Consider the following 21,433-nt stretch of genomic DNA (forward strand, 5'->3'; position numbering starts at 1 on the left):
GCAGGAGGCCTCCCTACTGCACTGCAGCTTTGACTCTGTCCCCCTCCGGGGCCCCATCAGCAGCCCAGACTTCCGTACCACCTGCTGGATGCGGATGCTGCCATTTATTTTTTTTTTTTTTAAGATTTTATTTATTTATTTGAGACAGAGAGAATGAGAGACAGAGAGCATGAGAGAGAGGAGGGTCAGAGGGAGAAGCAGACTCCCCGCCGAGCAGGGAGCCCGATGCGGGACTCGATCCCGGGACTCCAGGATCATGACCTGAGCCGAAGGCAGTCGCCCAACCAACTGAGCCACCCAGGCGCCCCGCGGATGCTGCCATTTAAACCACGGTTTGCCCTATTTATTTCAGGGCCACACGTGGTTTCGAGTTGAAATTTAAGCTGGGTTTTGTGGCATTGGCCTGATCGCTGCCGGTAGCAGGAATGGTGACCGTAGAAAGTTCTATTATTGCTAAAGCCAGGGGTTCTGTAAATATGTTTAATGACCACTGTGGCGTGGCTGCCAGCCAGTTAGAATGGACAGTGTTGCATCAGGATGCAGAGCAGGTGGAGGTGAGCCCTGGCCACAGCTGGGGATTATGGAGGGGACTATCTCTGCCCCGTCCTGCTAGCCTTACTCTTTGCTGCTCCTTGGCCGCACGTAGATGGAGAGGATACGCCGTGTGCGGTTCAACTTCATCCCTTCCGGAGGCTGATTTCGGCAACCCATTTCAGACACACAAGCACAGCGTGCCGAGTTGCCCTTTTCTGAAGCTCTTCCTACAGAAGGTCATTCCCTTGAATCCATCAGTGATAGGATAACACTACTGTCAGTGAGCTTTTCCCTGGTAAACCATTCTGCTTTTTGAAGTAACTGATGCAAGTCGTTTCACATGGTACCAGGGCGAACACGTGAAAGCCCGTTCCCATTAGCCAGGCATCCCTAGGGGAGATTCTAATGTCATGATTGAATGATGAAATTGCATATATGTTGATAATCTATAATTCGGGTGTGAGCTCAGAGACTTTATTTGTGTTTTCCTGACAAAAACAAACAACAACAACAACTGGAGGTTTCAAACTTTTCCCAAATGGAAAACTATTGTTTATTAGACAACATTGACAATTACTCTTTTTGTTGTTGTTGTTATTACGTCTCTATTTATAACGCATTTTCCTAATATTCCTCACAGGGAGATAGAGTTATTCTTCTGAAAAGAGTTGATCAAAACTGGTATGAAGGTAAAATTCCAGGAACCAGCAGACAAGGCATCTTCCCTGTTTCCTACGTGGAAGTTGTGAAGAAGAATACAACCAAAGGTGCTGAGGATTACCCTGACCCTCCAACCCCCCACAGCTATTCTAGTGATAGAATCCACAGCTTAAGTTCCAATAAGGTAAGAAGACATTCCAGCATATTGGTATAATGTTTGGGAGCCTGAAGTAAGATCATCAATATGTGACGTTAGGCATTAGGCTAGAACATCATATCTATTGCAAAGCATAAATGTATATGTTATGTTTCTAAGTGTGCGTGCCATGTCAAGTCAATATAATTTCTTTTTCTGAGGGGTGCGAGCACAAAGGTTTGATGCTTGATTTTGATAATTTTATTCTCAAATTAAAATACTGAAGGAGAAAACATTAGTATCTTAAAATCCCATATGATATATACCTGTATATATATATACACATTTATCTGCTTTTTGAAAATTTTTCTGAAGCTTGATTTTTTTTCTAAAGCTTGATTTTATTTTTATAGATGCATCTTTTACATGGATTATATATAGGTATAAGTAGTATATATAAATATATGTGGATAGACAGATCCCAAAATGGTCTATTTCATCAACACATGGTAATTAAGTTGACAAAATTCTATAAAAGTCTTGGGGTTTATTAATATAGAAAGAGAGAGATTAAAGAATTTTAATTATGGTCCGTAGGTTAGTTGGTTTATTAGTTTGAATGAAAATGTCATTGGTTATGAGGAGTCCTCAAGTTTATTTTATTAGGTTTAGGATGATTTTGTGCCAGATCTACTGTCTGACTTGAGCTGTTAGCTAAAGGTCGTTATCTTTCTCAACATGTAGTCTGAAACGGACTTTGCTTCCTGATCTGGTTAATTAGAAGAGGCTATTCTCCTACTTTCTTTACTCACAGTATGAAGTTCTCCTTAATTTTCTATTGGATTATAATATGTTGTGTTCTTTTCATGGATGGTATTTAGGGATTTCTTTCTCCTTCTCATTAACTTTCAAGTATAAAACTTTAAATTCCCAAGGAATTATTCTACTTCCCAACACTTTAAACATTTTGTTTTGCATAATTCATTAAACATTTTGATTGAAATCAAGGCTGGGACATAGAAAAATAAACCATTTAGAGTTGGCAGAATGACATCATTATCAGACGTTATCAAAGTGTGAAGTCATTTCATGTCCCAGCGTAAGAAGGCATCCCCGGTGACCCAAACTACTCCTTGAAAATGAGCCTAGAAGGAGTTTACATATGTAAATGATCAAAGAGTCTACTCTCTCAAGAGAAGCATTTTTTTTTTTAAAGGGCATTTTTTTAATTTATTCTACTTCTCTTTGAAGACTAGGTTTCAGTTGCAGGGTAATTGACCTCAATCCTTTATCATTTGATAATAGAGCAGTTTGGTACCATCCGATTTTGTCTGATTGATTATAAAGTTTTCCAGAAGCTTCTTTAGTGTGTTTACTTCACTACCAGAGCTTAGTTTTAGAGATCAACATCTTTCCTTCTATAGTTCCTACTGATATAAAAGAAAAGATCAGAATTCTTCACCTATATATTTGTTTTAATTACCATTCAGTCATCTCAAAAGAGCGACCAGCTAAATTTCAAAAGGACCATACCTCCAAGTAAAATTTTATAAGAAAGAATAAGCATATATCTACAAAGCCTTATTTAACATGTAAGAAATTCTTCCATAATGTCCTAATTAATTCTGGCAATGTAATATTATAGATCACAGCATTTTAATCTTGATTGTGAATATGATTTAAATGTATTTTCAGTTTCCTAAGTTTTTTCTTAGAACACCAGATTTTACATTTTATAAATAGAGAAATTTCACTAATAACAAATTAGTGTTTTATTCTCACTGCTGGGAAGAAAATATGTTGAAAAGCTCATGTCTATAATTTGAAAAAAAAACACTTAATGGTTTCATCCCATCTGGTAATCTATTCTATGGTATCACTGGCTTAATGAAGGAAACTTCTCAGTAGTGTTGAACTGGACCATTTTCAGAAAAAAGAACTATAGTGTTATATATCCTAGTTTCTAATTGATATTTGCAAAGAGAGGAAGGAACTCATTGACTCATGAATCACTCTTTGACCCACTCAAGTCACAACATACTATATTTTAAGGGAGATTCAAATGTTAGTTGATATTATTTCTGTTTTTAGTGTAGTCGAGTCCAACTCTAATGCTTTAGGGAGAAAAGGTAATTATATGATTTTTGTATTATAGGTATATTTATGTTATATAGGTAACTCAGATACTTAATCTCACCGTTAGCTGAACTAAGTCCCTTGTAAAACTAAGCACTTTGAACCTGTTGACATGCATATTGTCGACCATGGTGATAATCGGAGCAGGTAGTAACAGTGATAGTAGACAGTGGTAATCATGACAATAGTAGGACTTAAAGGTCTTTCTTCCTCATCCACATAATATTCCTGACCATGACAGAAAATGAAAGTGAAAAGTCTCTTACGGTGTTATATAACAAAGAGCATAAACTAGAACACTGGCCAATAAGAGAACTTCTCTAGCCTATCAAAGGAGATTTAGGTAATTTCTGTCTTATTAAAAATTGAACATAGACAGGCCAGCTAGGAGAGGCTATCTATCTAGTAACAGACCACATGTATAGTATTACTCTATATCAGGTGCTCGGCAGCCTTTAGTCCTAAATCTTCCACTAGAATGCTCCCATGAGCTTTGTAACTCTTTGCCTCATTTATCCCACCCCATGATGACAGGACATCATATTTCCTTTTTTAAAAAGAATAGCTAAATAAATTCTATTAATGCCCCATTCCTATTATAGGACACAGAAGTCAAAAGTTAAGTGACCCTAGGACCAAGAGTGCTGAGTGCGTGAGTGAAGTCTCATCCTAAACAACCAACTAGAAAATGCATCTCCAAAAATCTTCCTTTAAGATTTTTTTCCTTCCAAACCCAAGCCATCTACCTGGAGAGAATGAAAATAAAATGCCATCCACCAGACTCTCAAGGCCTTCATATATCTAGCATGTAGCATTCTTTCTAGTTTGGCAATAATAGATAAATGTCTTAGAATATTCCTAGGCAGCACTTCTAAAACTACTTTTAAGGAATTTCCACTAAAATTCTGTTTTGTTCTATATATCCAAGATATAGTGATAATATTAAGATACACAGTATTTTTGCTTCAGGAGATTAAGTTTCATAAATTATACTCCACAGGTTTACATAAAGGAATGGGAGTCCTAGCAGAAGTTTACTCCCATTAAAATCATATGTTCCCTTTCTATGTAAACATTTACCTTGGACTTTTTAAACTTTGAAATAGAAGTTAACGTAAGTTAAGTTGTGTTCTGATCCTGAGTTTCTGTTCTTAAAAAATATTTTTCAGAATTTATTCATTTGGAAATGTGTTAATGTTATACATTGCAAAATAGATGTGAGTGAGAAAATTATGGAAGTTCAGACATAAGTGAGAAACATAAGTGAGAAAATTATGGAAGTTCAAAAGATTTGCAAACATAAGTGAGAAAATTATGGAAGTTCAAAAGATTTGGTACCATTACAGGAAGAAAGAACACTAAACAAATTCAAGGAATAAGAATTTTACAGTAACATTATTTCAGAGGCCTGCATCCTAAGTCAGTATCTGAAGGCTAGTTTAAAAGAGCTAATCTATTAATAAAATCACTTAAGTTTTCACTGTGTGACCTTATAATCTCTCTGATAGCTTTATCTTATCCTGACATCTAAGACATCTCCAAATACTAGGAGAGTTTCAGTGTTCAGATAACCTTATAGTTAACATGCTAATGATTTTATTTAAAGTCAGCAAAATATCTTCAAGTCGAGACCATAGCATAAAATATTTTTATATGTATGACCATACCTTTCCTGCATTTCTCTGTCTCTGTGTTTTGACGTATTATTATTATTTTCTCAGTTTATTTTTTAACTCCATAATCCCTGCTCATTTCTAAGTTGGCTTCCAGTGAACCAGCCCCTCCTCCCATGCACAAAGCTTCACCTGGCTCAGATAAAACAGCCCAGGGGTGGCTGTCCCTGACAGCCACGTGTCCACCGGCAAATCCTTTGACCCCAACGCCACCTCCTTTTCTGGACAACTTCTTGGATGAATTAGAGAAGCTTGTCGCTTTAACCTTAGCAGCTGACCCAGCCAAACCAAATATCCTAGAGGAAATCATCCTTGAAATTAAGGAGGAGCCCTCAGTACCCCTCTCATTGCCTCCAGCTTCTGTACCTGCCAAGTCCGCTTCCTCTCTGCTACCTGTCCCGTGCTCAGGGGTGACCTCAGCTGCAGTCCAGCCTTCTGAGGCAACACCACTGCAGGATCCCAGAAAGACAACTCAGAACAAGTTTGCAGAGTTGACAAAAATGGGAAAGGGCTTTGGAGGCCCCAAGAAAGTACCTGAAGTCCTAGGTGATCAGTTTGTGGCCTCCGCACACACTAATATGGGTCCCTTGCCCAAAAGTCTCCCTGTCATTGGAGAGGAAGATGAGGATATGTGTGAGGGGTTTACGTCAGGCATCCGAAGAGGGCCAGAATCTCAAGAACCAGATGCTCTGTCGTGTGCCCATGATGGCCCAGAGGTGACAGCAAGCCTGCACATCGAAGAGGAGGAAGAGGAGAAGAAACCTGTGTGCTTAAAATATCCCATAGCCACCCCCACAGACCCTAGGACCCCTAAGGAAGACAGCAATGCAGCGAAGGCCAGTAATGAGGTATTTTAATCTTGCCTAATTACTGAAGAACTAACCGGTCTTACTATATTTAGATAGTACAGTTAATCACATTAATAAACATCAATTTGAGCATTGCCCTAGAAGGCTTCCTCTTAAGAAACATAAGCACTACGTAAGTTGGGGGTGGAGGAATGGGTATACACACACCAAATTCCAGTAAGACGATGTAAATATATGATATAATTCCATTATTTACTTATGACTATAAATTCATATTAGAACAGTCTGTAGTGTATAATCTTCCTGATTTTTTGTTATTAATAATGATAGCCACATAGTTGAGCTCTTACTACCAAACACTATTCTAAGAACCCTTCATGTTTACTTTTCATAACCCAATGAGATGGGTTATATTATTAGCCCCACTTTAGAGATGAGGAAATTGATACAAAGAGATGAGTCCAATTCAGTTTGCAAAAAAAAGAGCGAGAGAGAGAGAGAGAGAGGGAAAACAAAAAAGTACTCCATGCTCTTTTAACTCTCTGAAGAGAGTTATTTCTTCTAGGTGGTGGCTACTTAAGACTACTAATGCATTTTCATCTTACAAACAAAGAATCTTGGGCAATGATTTTAATTAGTAAAGAGGGAAAATACCCTAAATCTTTAGCCTGTAAATTTTTTTCTTAAAACAAAAACAAACCTTGATCTCTCAAATATGCCACCTGTAAACTAAAAAGAAAATGTGATTACTGACAAATACTGAAATTACGAAACATAAAGGAATGTTTTGTATCATGTTACTATGCAAGTCACTGCCCCCCATGGATCCTCTATTTAAACATCTTAATTTCAAAATCCCCTAGTTTTCTATGATGACCTTACCAGTAACACATACAGAGGCACGTGGCCTATACTATGGGGTGTTCTTGGGCTTAAATAATGATCAGTGCCCACGAGGCCCCTGGACACCCACAAAACCCTGAGGCTTGGCTCAGTTCCTCAACCAGGAGAGAAAAGGTCACCTGAACAAAGAACCCAGCCACACCTGTACTTGCGTAAAATAAACACACTATTGAATACAAGAGATCATTCATTACAGAAAGCCAAACATGTTTCTAAGTCAGTTATTTATTTATTTTTTTAATTTAATTTAATTTTATTCTGTTATGTTAATCACCATACATTACGTCATTAGTTTTTGATGTAGTGTTTCATGATTCATTGCGTATAACACCCAGTGCTCCATGCAGAACGTGCCCTCTTTAATACTCATCACCGGGCTAACCCCTACCCCTACCCGCCTCCCCTCTAGAACCCTCAGTTTGTTTCTCAGAGTCCATAGTCTCTCATGGTTCGTCTCCCCCTCCGATTTCCCCTGCTTCGTTTTAAATAATTCATTTTCCCTCCAGTCAATTGTAAGGCTCGATTAGATATGTGGCTTGGTTCCCAGGAGCCTGTTGCCAGCAGCTCCTGGGCCAGGTGGTATGGGGGGTTTCACAGCGGTTCCCACCACGTACCCACATGCACACCCCCCACAGGCACACGTCATCGCTCCCCGCTCCCCTAGCTTTGCAACAAACTCTCTAGAAATCGTGATCTACTTTACCAGCAAGTTACAAAGAGTCATCGCTTTTCATTGTTTTTCCCTCATGTTTAGAAGGAGCCATCCTGTAAATATAAAGTTGTAGAATCTGGGGGTTCCTGTCTCCAGCCACCCACCTCAGAAAAATGATCCCACTCACTGGGAATTCTGAGTCAAATTCACAAGAAAAAGTTAGTGCTTTTCAAGCAAGAATTTGTCAAATGTCACTTGCCAGGGCATTTGGTAACGTTAACATTATTCGAGGTTGGGGGATATTCTCTGAAGACCAGGTAACCTCGTCTCGCACAAGCCGTAACCACATCTTGTCTTTCCTCAATCTTTAAGCCGCCTTCACTTTCTCCGGGAGATCGAACGTCTACACCTTTTCCCAGCTGTCTCCTTCCCTCCCTCCCTTTTCATTCTCCCTTGGCCTCTGTCTCTGACCTGGCCTCAACATTTTCTCAGAATCCCCAGCCCTACTCACCTCCCCTCCTCCCTAAATACCCTTACCGACAGGAGATAAATTCACCAAAATTAAAGGTAACTGCATCTTGAGTGTGATTTATTGCATGTCTTTAAATGAATTTTGTTAATTAGATGTATTTAGATTTGTGCCATCTTACAAGTTCTAAAAAGCCATGGAAATATTGGTTGCTAACTTTTAACATCATTGGCATGGCCTCTGTCCAAACCTTTATAAGATACACTTACACAGCAGCGATATCCAGACTGAGGAGCAAAGCAAACGAAAATGTATTTTTTTTGGAGAACCATCCCATTCAAAGACATCAACTTTGTGCCTGCCATCCTCAGTGGGCTCACTGCCTCCCATGTGTCCTGCCCATCAGCGGGGTCAGCAGAGCCTGAGGGCAGGATGATCTTTGGCACTGTCTTGAGCCTCCTTCTTCCACAAAACTGAAATAAATTAATGAGAATTGCGGGAATGACGCTTTCTTCTGTTAACAGTTCACAAAGCACTCAACTCTGAGTCTTGCAGCCTGGCAGCCCTGCTGGTTTTTAACTCTCCGTAAGGATACCATGTAAAAAGACTTCCAACGAAATTAATGGCTGGCTCTGGAAAGGGATTTAACGACAACTGCGGCATAAAATGAATCCATCACAGCAAAGTTCTGCTTCTGCAATCAGAATGATCCTGAAATCTCTTCCTTTAGACAAAAGGTGATAGACTTCAAATAATAACCCATCCTCACATTCAGTCTTTGGAACTTGAAATGGGAGCCTCTGCAGTTAAGTGAAAACACAAAGGTTTTGGTAGAATCCAGTTTCTGTGCTAAGAAGTACCAACCCCCAACTCCCAAGAAATGTCATCTGCACAGTATTGCAAACTCCCATCACTGACTCCATCCACCCAAATAGTCCAGTAACGTGAATTCATTTTACCTATGAGAGGAATTTTTTAGAAAATGGAATACTGTAAAGACTAGATGCTCTTTGATCTTCAAGGTTTCATTTTGGTCGGCATGAAATAATTAGGAAATTTTAAAAATAATAATAACACTTTAGATGATATCTAAGACTAAGCATTTGCCTTTCCCCCACTCTTTCTCTGGTTTTCTTTTTAAGGCCAAAGTATTTATTCCTTGCCTTTCCCTTACTTGTTCTTTAGCACTTAAGCTTAGTCAACACATGGCAAAGCAACTTTAGAATTGGACTTCTCTAATTTATTTTTTTAAGATTTTATTTATTTATTTGACAGAGACACAGCGAGAGAGGGAACACAAGCAGGAGGAGTGAGAGAGGGAGAAGCAGGCTCTCTGCGGAGCAGGGAGCCCAATGCGGGGCTCGATCCCAGGATGCTGAGATCATGACCTGAGCTGAAGGCAGGCGCTTAAATGACTGAGCCACACAGGTGCCCCATGAACTTCTCTAATTTAGAGAGATGAAGATCTCGCCATTGTAGTATCAAGGACAAAACCAGGATTTACTCACGTTTATTCTCCTGCAAGAACCAAGCTCAGTCTCATACACACATTAGGTTTCAGTTGTTTGCAGAATGGTATGAGAGAATGGAGGTATTCACAGTAACGATGTTTTCAAAGAATACTTTCATAACTACATCAAATAACCTACTCCAGAAAAATGAAGAGTTTTTTCTCTATTTTATCTTACTCGAGAGCAAATGAGCATTTTAAATACCCCACTGAGCTTTCTGAAAACCTTTTCTATTCATAGGAAGAATATAAGTTGAAGTTATCTGTGCTTATAAATATAGATGCAAATTGAATCAGCAGCAAAGTTTAGGCCATTATTATAATTTAACCCCACATCTGACACTGATAAACTGTGCGGGCTTGAGTCCTCTAAGAAGGCTGCCTATTTCTTCCATTTCAAGAATGTTATGAGTTATGCTCGTTACAAAGAAAGTAACCCTGCACTAAAAGCAAAGACAAAATCAAATTTTAATAATGTTTTAGTAGGTAGAGTATAGGACGCATGAAATCATTACAATACTTTTATCAACCCCATCAACGATTATTTTACTTAACGCATACTAATTTAATGCAATTTTATCCTTTTAAAGTATTTTCTGAGACAACGTAAATCTTTCACATACAATCCAAAATCTTTCCTAAAAGTAAAATTCACCAACACTTTATAGATGACAGAACTGAAATGTACATATAAATTATGAGTGATATATAAATCAGAATCTGATATTTTGAGCATCTTTTTTTTAATAATGGTTTTTCATACTAAAAATTATCATAATTCTCTATTCTTCTATAAGCTGAACTTCCCCTTCCAGCTAAGAGATTTATGGCATGTGGACTCAAATTGCAATGTAAGCTCTTTATGAAGAGATAGAAAGATTCTTCTTTGGGTTTCTTCCAAGAAACTCAGTTATTGTGGGCCCCTAAGGAATCTCCTCACTCTAAAACCATCCCATCAAAAGTAATCCCCTTGAGCACAGTTTCCAACATGGAATCAAGCACTGATTCTTCCTAATATGTCCAAATGATCTTTCCAGCTGTTTATCCACATCATCCCAACAGCTAAATGTTTTTTCTCCATGAGCCTTGATGTTCATAGAACCCCTATATTAGTCGAGATTGGGGCAGCTACCACGACAGAAAACTCAAAATAATTATAGCTTAAACAACGTACGAGTATATTTCTCTTATGCATAAATGTAGGGCATCTAGGGCTGGTATGTGGCTCCACAGTCATCCAGAAACCCAGGAGATTCCATTTTATTTTAGCACATCATCTTCCTCAACAAGAAGCTTCCACTGCATGGTCCAAAGTGGCTGCACCAGCTCCAGCAGTCCCTTCCTACTGCATATATCCCATCTGTCAGAACTTACCACATGAGCACATCTCGATACAAGGAAGGTTGAGAAATAGACTTTATTCAGAATGTCCATGTGCCTCTCAGGATTCTACTACAGAGGACAGACAAAGAAGAGAACAGATACTGGAGAACATCAAGCATTCTCTGCCATACCTTTTAAGAAAAATACTTAATGTATTTCATACCTAAAGACTGCAGATTTGAGGTCAATCATTACTAATTATTATAAAAACGTTCCTCAATAAGAGTTAAGAAAACCACACGCTTTTTTTAAAAAGTCCTGCTGAAGTTCCCATAAGCAAATCAAATACTTGTCTAGCACTTTGGACAAGTAGTAGATCTTGTCCACTCCTGTGGAAAGAAAATAAAGCATCCTCACACAAGAAAGGTTAGTTGATTCACTGTCATATTAAAAATCTTATTTTGAAAGTAGGCCAAAATAGTCACAATGTGGAGTTAGGACAATATTCCTAACTATTATAATAGTATTTTAATGATATTTTATCATTTTTTTCCAGAAAAGCCATGGTTTCTCCTTATGTGTTTTTTAGTAACTGTGCCCCTGACCAATGATTGAGACTTTTTATGAAACTCGATGGGTTTAAGAGAAATTTCTATCGTACCTTGCATCTATTCAAATAAGCACAAAGAAAAGAGGTCAGATCTGAGGCTGTCTTGAACGCCGTTGTTAAACGTTCTATTAAAGACACACAAGTTCTTGTATGTGTTCTTAGCAATCGACATAGCACTCAAACATCTTCTTGATGCAACTTAACTCCGTAAGTCTCTCTCTGCTCTGCCTGTTGAGTTCCGTCTGAAAGCATCACTTGTTGCCTGTGGTGTGAAAACTGCGGGCAGCCAAAAGAGCTGTCTTCAGGCTAACTGGTAAACCCTCCCCGCTCTGCTACTTTCAAGAGTTTGGCATGCTGCGTGTGCATGAAAAAACAAAACAGGAAAGCTCCTCCTGAAGGCCATAGAATGAAGACAAGAACTAACTAACTTCTTATGGCTTTTCCAGGCTGACTTAAAAAGCGAGATATTTGTCTTGGGTAAGCCTCCGCGTAGCCCAGTGATGTCTAGGAGATCCCCCTGCGGCTCACCTGTCAGAGGGCTCAGCAGTTCCTACAGGGTAGGGTCAGAACACCCCGCCTTGCGCCAGGCACCCTGGCCACCTGTCCTCAGTAGGCTGGTTCTTCCTTAGTTGTCATTGCTGTGTTTTGCCCCTAAACTGGGGCTAGAAGTACCCCTGAGATGCAGGGACCACTGATGATGAGCTGTGAAATCAGATCAACTCGAAAATCATCTCCTGTCTTTGGGCAACGTGTTTCCCTTTTATGTCTGTATGTGTAAGCTTTCCAAACGCCAAAAAGACAGAATGAGATTCTCATTTGACAAATAAGGGTGTAGTGTATGTTGTCTTCTCCATCCGTCTCATGCTTCCATGTTCTCTGTAAATCGCTGCTTTCCTTCCAGTCACCGTTTTTAGTGCAAAGAATAAAGCTGTTGCTAATCATATACTGGACTCACACGCTTCCAGTAATGTTTGCTTCTGTGGCATTCAGTTTACTTCGACTTTTTTTCTTAAATCCACAATACCTGTTGCAAAATATCTTGTTGCTCTGGTGATGTGTGTTACATTCGCTCCACGGTCCTTTTTAAGCCTAAACCAGAGATTCAAGGATATTTCAGTACTCTGGACTATAGGTACTCCCAGGCTTTTGACATCTCTGATTGAATTTAAAGGCGAAATTACTTTTCCCTGTAACTCCTTAGTTTTGTAATATCAAAATCATTTTCATATGAATGGGTTCTAAATGGTACTATCAGTTCTGAGGAAGGCAGCCAAGGCATTTGGGGATTTCTGTCTCTGCAAAAGTCAGTCTTTTCACCATTTCTATTTGATAAACCCTGGTTTAACCTTACCTGGTCTATTACATGACTATGGTTTGCAAATTGTTAAGGGACCAATTGACTGCAAAGAGAATTTCCTTTTCCACTTTCAAAAAATGTAGATATCTCTGTGTTTATGCCATTTTTTGTGCTTTTTGCTTGCATAATGAGACCTCACTTTGTTTCTGAGGCAGAGATTTGGGTTGCCATAGAGAAAGAGGAATGTTGATTTGAAGAGATTCTTGGGTTTACTCACAGAAGGGCCTTCCAGAGCCAAAGCAAAAAGGAAGATTTTTCCACAATTAATATGGCCCAGCCATAGATTTCCCATGGTCAATGAGATGCTATGTTTTAGGTTATCTCAAGGTTTTTTCTTTGCCAGATTTTTACATTATGTACTTAGAAGTTATATGTGTTTATGTGGAACATAGATATTCTATATTCTTTAGATTCATGCAAAGTTGTGTGTCATAATTTAAGAAGGAAAAATAAGACTATAAACATAAACATGGGATTGTTATTAGGAGAATTTTATCGAATTCTGGTGGGCAAATACTACAACTAACACTTTCTGGAAAAAAAAATTAAAGAACTCTAGAAGTGCTTATAACTTTTTCAAATATTCTTCCACATTAGTATGTAAGGTGACAGTCAATTCTTACTTAAGAATTACTGAATACTAAATATAGCTAATCCTCCAGAGATGCCTCTGCAGAAACACAGATAGATAGATGGGTTCTGGACAGACCGCATCTCCCCATCTGAGCTAGGAAAGTATATGTTTTACTACAATCAGAGATTCTAGGATATTTCAGACCAGTTCCCTTATGAGCAGTGGGTTGGTTCTGGTTTTGAATATTAGCATGTGTTTAAACTTGTCTCATTTGTATCCACTTTTGATAACCTTAGAAAATAACTACACTAAAAGAGAGAGGGGGGAAAAAAAGATTGCTACATTACCAAGGGAAAAAAGTTAAATAGGATTCTATGAAAACAACATGGTGCTTCACTGGGTTTTCTAATTTTTATTGTACTCTTCAGACACACATAAGACTCTCTGAATGTCACAAATGTATATGCTATATTGATCACAAAACTGCTAAGAAGTTACGAGTAATGAGCAGAGTTAAAATAGAAGTAAGCACAGACACAAAACACTGGTGGCTAAAAAGTGATCCTTTCTCAAAAACTTAAAATGTGGGAAGGAAAGTACATAGTCAGAAAAACAGATGGATATCTATTCCACAACACTCCGTGGTCTTGTAAAATAACCTTTCCAAAATGAATGCAGGCTGAAGGAACTTTGTAGAGCGGTCCGGAGGTATATTAGCATGTTGCTGACACTCCTAACCACTCGGGGGCAATGGAGTGCAGATACAGTCCAGATCTTTTCCTCAAGGTTTCTGCCCTTGGAGTTCTAACACCAGAGTGGGGGAAGGCAAAAGATAGTCTCCTGAGATAATTTCCTTGAGTATCCATATGGAACATAAACCCTTGCCTAAAGGACAAAATGAAGGTGCTGATTTTAACCAACTTAAGCCATCTATTCCATCTGAGTAATGCAAGAAAGAGTGCCAGTCAAAATTATAATTGTTTCTTCTTTTTACTTATTTGTGATACTAAGAAATGATCTTTGAGTTTGGGTTTCCTGATCTGAAAAATGAAGCTGAATGGTCACTAGGATTGTTTTTACATGACTGGGACACTTGAGAATTAAGCGACCAGTGTGAGCTGTCACAAGGCTCTGACAAGTGAGGGGTATGGTTGATGATGGCACCTATATATAACGGAAGAATTATACCTGTGGAAATGTGGGTTCCCCCATGGACTCTCTGAAGGGGACAAGATTCTAATCACCGTCTTGTCCAGTTCCTTAATTTTAGAGATAATGAAGCTGAGGTGCATATCCAAAGTTACATTGTCAATGACAACACCAGAAAGACACAATGTGCCCTCATGAATAGCTACAAATGCTACTTTTCATCTATTGACCAAATACATTTAAAATAAATTAATTCAAATACTGTAACTAGTCATCTTTCCTCAAAACTGGTTCCTAATTATCCAGATTCACATGGATATGATTCCTGTTAAGGTAACTTTAGAAAAGTTCTAGAAGTCACCATAATAATAGTGTCAATGAAGGCTGGGGTAAACCTTGGCCTGAGCATGTGGACAGTATAGGGACCTGGTAAGTCAGAGAGGAGGGTGGGGGGTGGGGTTCTCCTAAACGCTGTAAAGGAAAAGGAAAGATATTGGGAATGACTGATAAAAGCAAGGACATTGCTGACTGGCACACCCAGGAACACGACTCCTTGAGACGTAGACACCTGTGGTATTAATGGAGCCGCATACTTCTGGCAACAGGCCAATGTTCAGAATTGTCAAAGGGGTGATTCACTTAAATTCCTTACGGCGTGAGTCAAATGAAAGGAATTAAAGTGGTAGAATCGTAATGATGACGATGAAAAGGCACTATATGGACTTTCAGAGCAGGTTGTTTTGTATCAAGGAACAATCTTTGATTTTTAAAAGTCATATTCACATTTTAACATAAGAGAGCAAGGAAATTAGACCCACCAGTTGTACCAAGCCTTGGACGCCATGATGAAAAGTCAAACTTTTACTCAACTTAAAAATATTAGAATGATTTAAACACGTAGAAAGAGCACAATGAAATGTGTGTTACAAAGCATTTTTCTCTGAAGATAAGAACAGGTAATCAGATCGTATTTTCTTATTGATAACTGTGCTGTAAATGGTGCAATGATGCTTCCGCGAGACAGAAGCAGCTGTCCTGGTATGTGCTTCGAAATACAGCATTTTTCATTTTTTTAAATCACATTTTTATATTTTTTGAGTGACTAATATGAGCATTTTCAATATCACGTGGCTTGAACGTATAATCTTTGGCCAGAAATTTTAACTCCTGGAAATGTGTCCTAAAGAATGGTCCAAAGCAAGGAAATAACTCTTTGTATAAAAATGTTTATAACATTGTTGCTCATGATAGTGAAAAGAGGCTAGACCAACCTTCACTTCAAAAGCAAAAGGGAGGAACGGTTAAGAAAACTAAAAAATATATCTACACATATGTGAGGGAATATGATTCTGCAGTGATTTAAAATGAAAATGAAGACTGAGAAAAGAAGACTGGAAAATTATTATAAAATATTAATAGTAGTTGACATACATATATCTTATTCCTGCATAAAAGTTATGTATACATGATTAGACGAGAATTTGAAGAAATCTAATAGGGCACAGGCTTATGGATAACTTGTATTTATTTTACATATATTTATTTTTATTCATCTATTTATTACTTATATATAATAGTTATAGAATTATTCAATATGTTTACATTGAATTAAATGGCCTTAACATGGCTAGAAAAATGGTTTAGTCTTCATAATTCTTAAAATAGTATATCTTATCATTTTAATAATAGATACATTGTTAGTAACTTTATATTGACTTAAAGAAGTATTGTGCTCTTAAGTCATGCTTGTGTCCAATAATTTTTATCCACTCTTTAGTCTTAACTTTATATATTCCATGCAGACTGTTGAGTGAAATTTCTAAGAATAGTGTGAGTAAACTTCCAAATAATAGATGGAATGCTTCAAGTTTTAGTAAAGTAAGGACTTAGTCTTATGCTAGATAGACAGCTTGGATGGAAGGGAGCGGATAAAGAATTTAGGAAGGAGAGCAGATTATAGACTCAGACTGAAAGGAACCCCAAATTTCTGCATCCATTCTTGGGCCAGGGGGATTTCTATGGACAATTTGTAGAGGATAATTCCCAGGCTGTCAGTAATCCATTCATAACTCTGGGACCCAGCAACTGGCCCTAATTTCTCAGGACATGGACCTACCAACTGATTCAGTAGTCATCAAGAAGAAGAGGATGCTTTTGAAATGTGTTGTGAATGAATTGTAATGTATTTCTTTTCCTAAAATAGTAACATTTAGGTAGTCAGTATAAACGATGTTGAGTTTACATATTCAACAAACATGTTAACTTTCAATCGTTGCAATATTTATGTGGATATATGGGATGCTAAGGTTTGTCATTTCCAATATTATAAGTATCTATTACAGATACTGGTCTTGATGCTTAGTTTAAAAAGAAAGGAAACTCTTTTGAGAGTTCAGTGCACTGGGAATTTCTACCAATATTTCTCTTCTAAGGTAAAATGTTACATGTTACCTGGATATTGTTTGTTACATTCTATTTAAAGTTCTCTGTTTTCTCTTTTTAAAAATGCATGTGTTTTCTCCACACTGAGAACAGAGAGTGTTAATTCCAATGTAGCATGGGATGTCTGCCTATCTATATTTTCATCTGTACTGTATGTGAAAATGTTGTCTGTGAAGGAAAAGTAGAATGAATGTGGATACTTTGCTGTTAGACTAACTGTGGCCTATTTTCTGCTTGTTTGAGAAAACGCTGAAGAGTAAGGTTGTATGAAGGTGTCCAGACTTCTCATTCTAGTGGTTTGGTGTCTATGTTCTTGCCATATTCCTGGCCTTTGAAAAATCAATGGGACTAAACCCTGACTTTTCCTTAATGCTTGAGCAGATTAGACTGTAAATATATTCAAAACATTTGACCCTTGGTTATTTTGATTTAATGTAAAGCATCCTTCAAAATATTTGAATATTAATCCTGCAGAACCCCTTTATTTGGGTTTTTTTGTTTTGTTTTGTTTTGTTTTTTACAACAGGAAATATTAAATGTCAAGAAAAGTACCATGCCATTACCAAATTATCTTTTACTTAGTACCAGTTTAAACACTGATTACATTGAAAATCATTTCATTTCAGCCACAGCGTCCTGTGTTTACTCATGAAAACATTCAAGGTGGGGGGGAACCGTAAGTATTCTTCTTATCTTCTAAGTTCGAGACTAACTTTGACCCACAAAATAGACAATTGATGTACCAAAACAGAGGCCCGTTACAACTTTGCAAGTGAGAGAGAACAAAGTAACTAACATGAGGCTCTTCCACGAAGAGAAATTACAATGGTCTCCATCCTTCATAACAGAGAGCAGAAGTTCATTTTAAAAAGAAACCCGTGACTTTGTATAGAAGACTGATTTACACACCAGAAAAACTTTCCAATGCCCCAGTGATGCCCAAGATTTATGAATCTGCCTCCCTCTCTGCTCTACTCACCATGCAAATTCTAGTAACCACAGCTTGAAAGACACAGAAATGTCCTAACATTGTACACATTATTTGAAGACCAGAAGAATGTCAAAGTAGACCAGAAGTGATAAGTTAATAACATAATTCCAAAGTTACATTCTTACAAAGGTCTTTGGAAATGGCAGTGTATTAAAGACATTCACTGTCATTCAGTTAAATGCTTTTCCACACTTTCAAATTCCCTCCCCTTTCTGACCTATGAGTCAATTTAAATTGAAGGTGTCACACATTGTCTTTAAGATTCTCTTTGTGTGTGTGTATCTTTTCCTGTTCCGTTTTGCCCATGACAGATGTTCAGAGGCTATCTACTTCCTACTGCCCACTGCCTAGTCTGTAAGTCAGGAGCTAGACCCCTGGGAAGGAGCAGGGAGGGAACTAAACCTTGTCAGGCCAACCTGACCACCAGCAGAGCCTCCCTCTGGAGCCTGCTGCCCACATTCTGCTCACCTGGGGTGAAACAAGTCAGCAGGGCCTTCTGTGGGGCCTGGTGCCTTCCTCACCACTGACCCCCTCCTCACTCCTCGGAGACCTGGCACTGAGCTAACAGCATGCTCTTCAGAAACTATCTCTAACGTCTCACCGAGTACAGCCAGAAAGCTTTGCTCCTTAGGAAAAAGCTTATGAAAAGAACAGGTTGGAAGTAAGAATCACTTAAAGCTTCACTTAATTGGGGGGGGGGGGGGAATCAAATAAGACTTGTAATTCTAAAGTTTTGCTTTGTTTCCTTATTCATACAGATGATAGGAACACATCACCAAAAAAAATAAATTCCAGGCCTGTTCAGGTCTATTGCATTAGCAACACATTGTATTTAAGCAGCTGTTAAGAAGGAGTTTATGAATCGATAGGTACATTATGTTATACCATTTTTATGTCCTATAAAGTTAATACTTCTACGTGGGGTCATTTGGGTATTTATGCAACCACAGAGCTCACAGGTGGGAAAAGGCACATTTTCAAGGCCCTGCTATGGACATTGGAAAACATTCTGTACTAAATTTCTATCCGATTACAAGCCCAATGAGTGGGATTATGGGGTGTCACTAAATCTCTTTCATTTAAAAACTAGATTGGAGTGCAAATAGGAACATCATGTTATAATGTTGCTGCAATTCAGAATGGTGATAAACCATGTCATAGGAAAAGTTGCAAGTTTATAGAGAGAGTTTCAAGCTTGGCTGAGCATTGTTTATTTAAAAGACAGATTTCTTTCTGAAGCATCCTGATCCCACCACCATCATTCATCTCACCAATACATCTTTCAAAATAGCATTTTAATTGTAATTCGGCTATGTTTCCTGTCGTGCAACACTGATTTTGAAAGCCAACAGAGGCGGGGGGGGGGGGGGTTTCTGGAAGGTTTGTTTATGTTTCCATGAAACTCCCAATTTTTTCTTTCTTTCTTTTTTTTTTTTTTTTTTTGTGGCATAATTAAACCTGAATGGTAAGTAAATTTTGACAAGCACACTGGCTTTTGTCATACCAAAGTGAAGTAGGAGTTTGTGCCAATTTTGGTGGGGTTTTTTTTAGCTCTTGGGACCTTGAGATTCCTCAAGCAGCTGGGGTTTGGTGACTTAAATAGGCCTTTCTCCATATGAGGTTGGACAAGTGCCTGGGGGAAAGAAGGCCAAAGTCTGTAAAGCTCAATCAGAGAATCAGGGTGTTTCCCCAAGTGAGAGCTTCAATGTATATCCATTGAATTAGCCCAGGAATGACTGTGACATCAGAAAAGGGACCAGGTTGAAATCAACTTTCTCCATATGAATATACAAAAGATACCATCCCTTCACCTAAGCAGCCTCAAAATCAAATCCTTAAAGCAAACAACAAAATAATCTGTCTACTCCAATCGGGGCTGGCCCCATGCAAACACCCAAATTAAGCAGTGTTGGTATTCAACCCTTCCCTGTCTTTTTTTTTTTTTTTTTTAACCACTGCTCTGGGAATCTGCCTACCTTTCTCTGTCCTTCTCCACAATCAGAATCCTTTCTCAACAGAAGACATCAGATGCCCAATTTCAACAGAGTACAAGGGACAGAAAAGATTTTCTGGGAGGACAAAATATTAACAGGGAAAGAAATCTCTCAGGGTGTGATCTCAGGGTTTGGTGCCGACGGGGTAGATAATGTATTCCAGGAGATGCACCACACCTCACCAGCTCTCTCCCAGACAACTACCACTGCGCCCAATGCCTGCCAGAAGTCAGCTTTATCTGGGTCCCCCAATCTGAAAAATTTCATGGACAGAGAGGGAAGCCAATGGAGCCATGTCCCTGATTTATGACATGTTTGAGTTCAAATGATAGGAAAGCTTTGTTCCACCAAAATGTGATTTTCTGACTGAAGGAAGTAATTAGAAATAAATCATTCTTGTCCCAGCAGTATTCAACATTATCTACTTTCTAAACTTGACTTTAAAGAATCCAGAGTGCCCTGAAATGTGGTTCTTATTATCGTATATTGGCAGAATACATAACTGTTAGAAGACCCAGCAAAAACAAAATCACTGATTTTTTTAAATCCCCCTCATGATACTGGTAATATTTTGGTAGTAATATGAAGTTTTCATGTTCCCTGCATATCAAATGCTTCCTGAGCTGTGCAGCTGCTAGAATTTGTGTTTTCACTTTCCAAAATGCCAGTCCACATTAATATGCATTAAAATAAATACTATTTTATTACCACAAATTCGATTTTACTGATCAATGTCACCAAAATAAAGGCTCTCCATGAATTCAGGCAGAGAAAGGAAAGTGATAGCATTCTATCAGTAATTCTTTCTGATATAAAATTATTTCAATAATCCCTTCTCGTTGTTAATTGCTGAATAATGCACACATTACTTCTTTTATAATCTGTACTATTATTTAATGTCCTCATGAGATCTATCACTAGACAATTGGAATACAGGTCTGATTGATAAATGTCAAAATGTTTTAATCCAACTTGTGGATATTACAACAAATATTCCTCCTTGTAGTTTTGAAATGCTATCAGAGTGGGTCTAAGCCCCATGAAAGTCCAAATATTTCTACTTATGTTACATGCTTACTAAAGGCTTACACTATCTAATTTTACATGTTAATAAGGATAGAAATGTTCAAAGTAAAATGACTATGTACAATCTTCTGTAGTTTCACAAAGGTGTAAAGATTTGTCTTTAAACATCCATTTGTCCTGTTTAAGGTTTCAGGCTCTGTATAACTATACTCCTAGGAATGAAGATGAGCTGGAGCTCAGAGAAAGTGATGTCATTGATGTGATGGAAAAGTGTGACGATGGATGGTTTGTGGGTATGTGAACACTTCCTTTCAGATGCCTTTGGCCATTTTATAATTTGCTTGCATTTGCTCATTTGTGATAGTCAAGCTTTCTTTGATTTCATGATGCCTCTGATCTTCCACGCATTACATATGCACCATGTAATCCCAAAGCAACATTGCATTGCATTTTTTTTAAGTAGGCTCCACTCCCAGCATGGAGCC

The 21,433-nt window shown here is 38.2% G+C and overlaps 2 protein-coding genes across 13 annotated transcripts in view; both read left to right on the forward strand.

Moving 5' to 3' along the window:
* Nucleotides 1-21,433, forward strand: part of SORBS2 (sorbin and SH3 domain containing 2) — a 181,099-nt gene that overhangs the window by 156,249 nt on the left and 3,417 nt on the right. For 11 of the 12 annotated variants that reach the window (XM_035004220.1, XM_035004224.1, XM_035004221.1 and 8 more), the window contains 3 exons: nucleotides 1,175-1,378; nucleotides 17,564-17,613; nucleotides 21,135-21,241. In XM_035004220.1, coding sequence (XP_034860111.1) covers nucleotides 1,175-1,378; nucleotides 17,564-17,613; nucleotides 21,135-21,241 — 361 coding nt within the window. The remainder of the gene's footprint in view (nucleotides 1-1,174; nucleotides 1,379-17,563; nucleotides 17,614-21,134; nucleotides 21,242-21,433) is intronic. The other variant, XM_035004219.1, reaches the window with a different exon arrangement.
* LOC118010054 lies at nucleotides 3,090-8,085 on the forward strand. Its single transcript, XM_035004229.1, has 2 exons — nucleotides 3,090-5,987; nucleotides 7,876-8,085. The coding sequence occupies exons 1-2, from the start codon at nucleotides 5,256-5,258 to the stop codon at nucleotides 8,083-8,085; spliced, it is 942 nt and encodes a 313-aa protein (XP_034860120.1). The 5' UTR covers nucleotides 3,090-5,255.

Source organism: Mirounga leonina, unplaced genomic scaffold, assembly GCF_011800145.1.
Source record: "Mirounga leonina isolate KUSES-001 unplaced genomic scaffold, KU_Mleo_1.0 Mir_128, whole genome shotgun sequence".
NCBI classification, from domain to species: domain Eukaryota; kingdom Metazoa; phylum Chordata; class Mammalia; order Carnivora; family Phocidae; genus Mirounga; species Mirounga leonina.

Coding starts and splice junctions, on each gene's coding strand:
- LOC118010054 (XM_035004229.1), top strand. CDS start 5,256: ATGCACAAAGCTTCACCTGGCTCAGATAAAACAGCCCAGGGGTGGCTG. Junction 5,988..7,875: donor CAGCGAAGGCCAGTAATGAG/GTATTTTAATCT, acceptor TCAATCTTTAAG/CCGCCTTCACTTTCTCCGGG.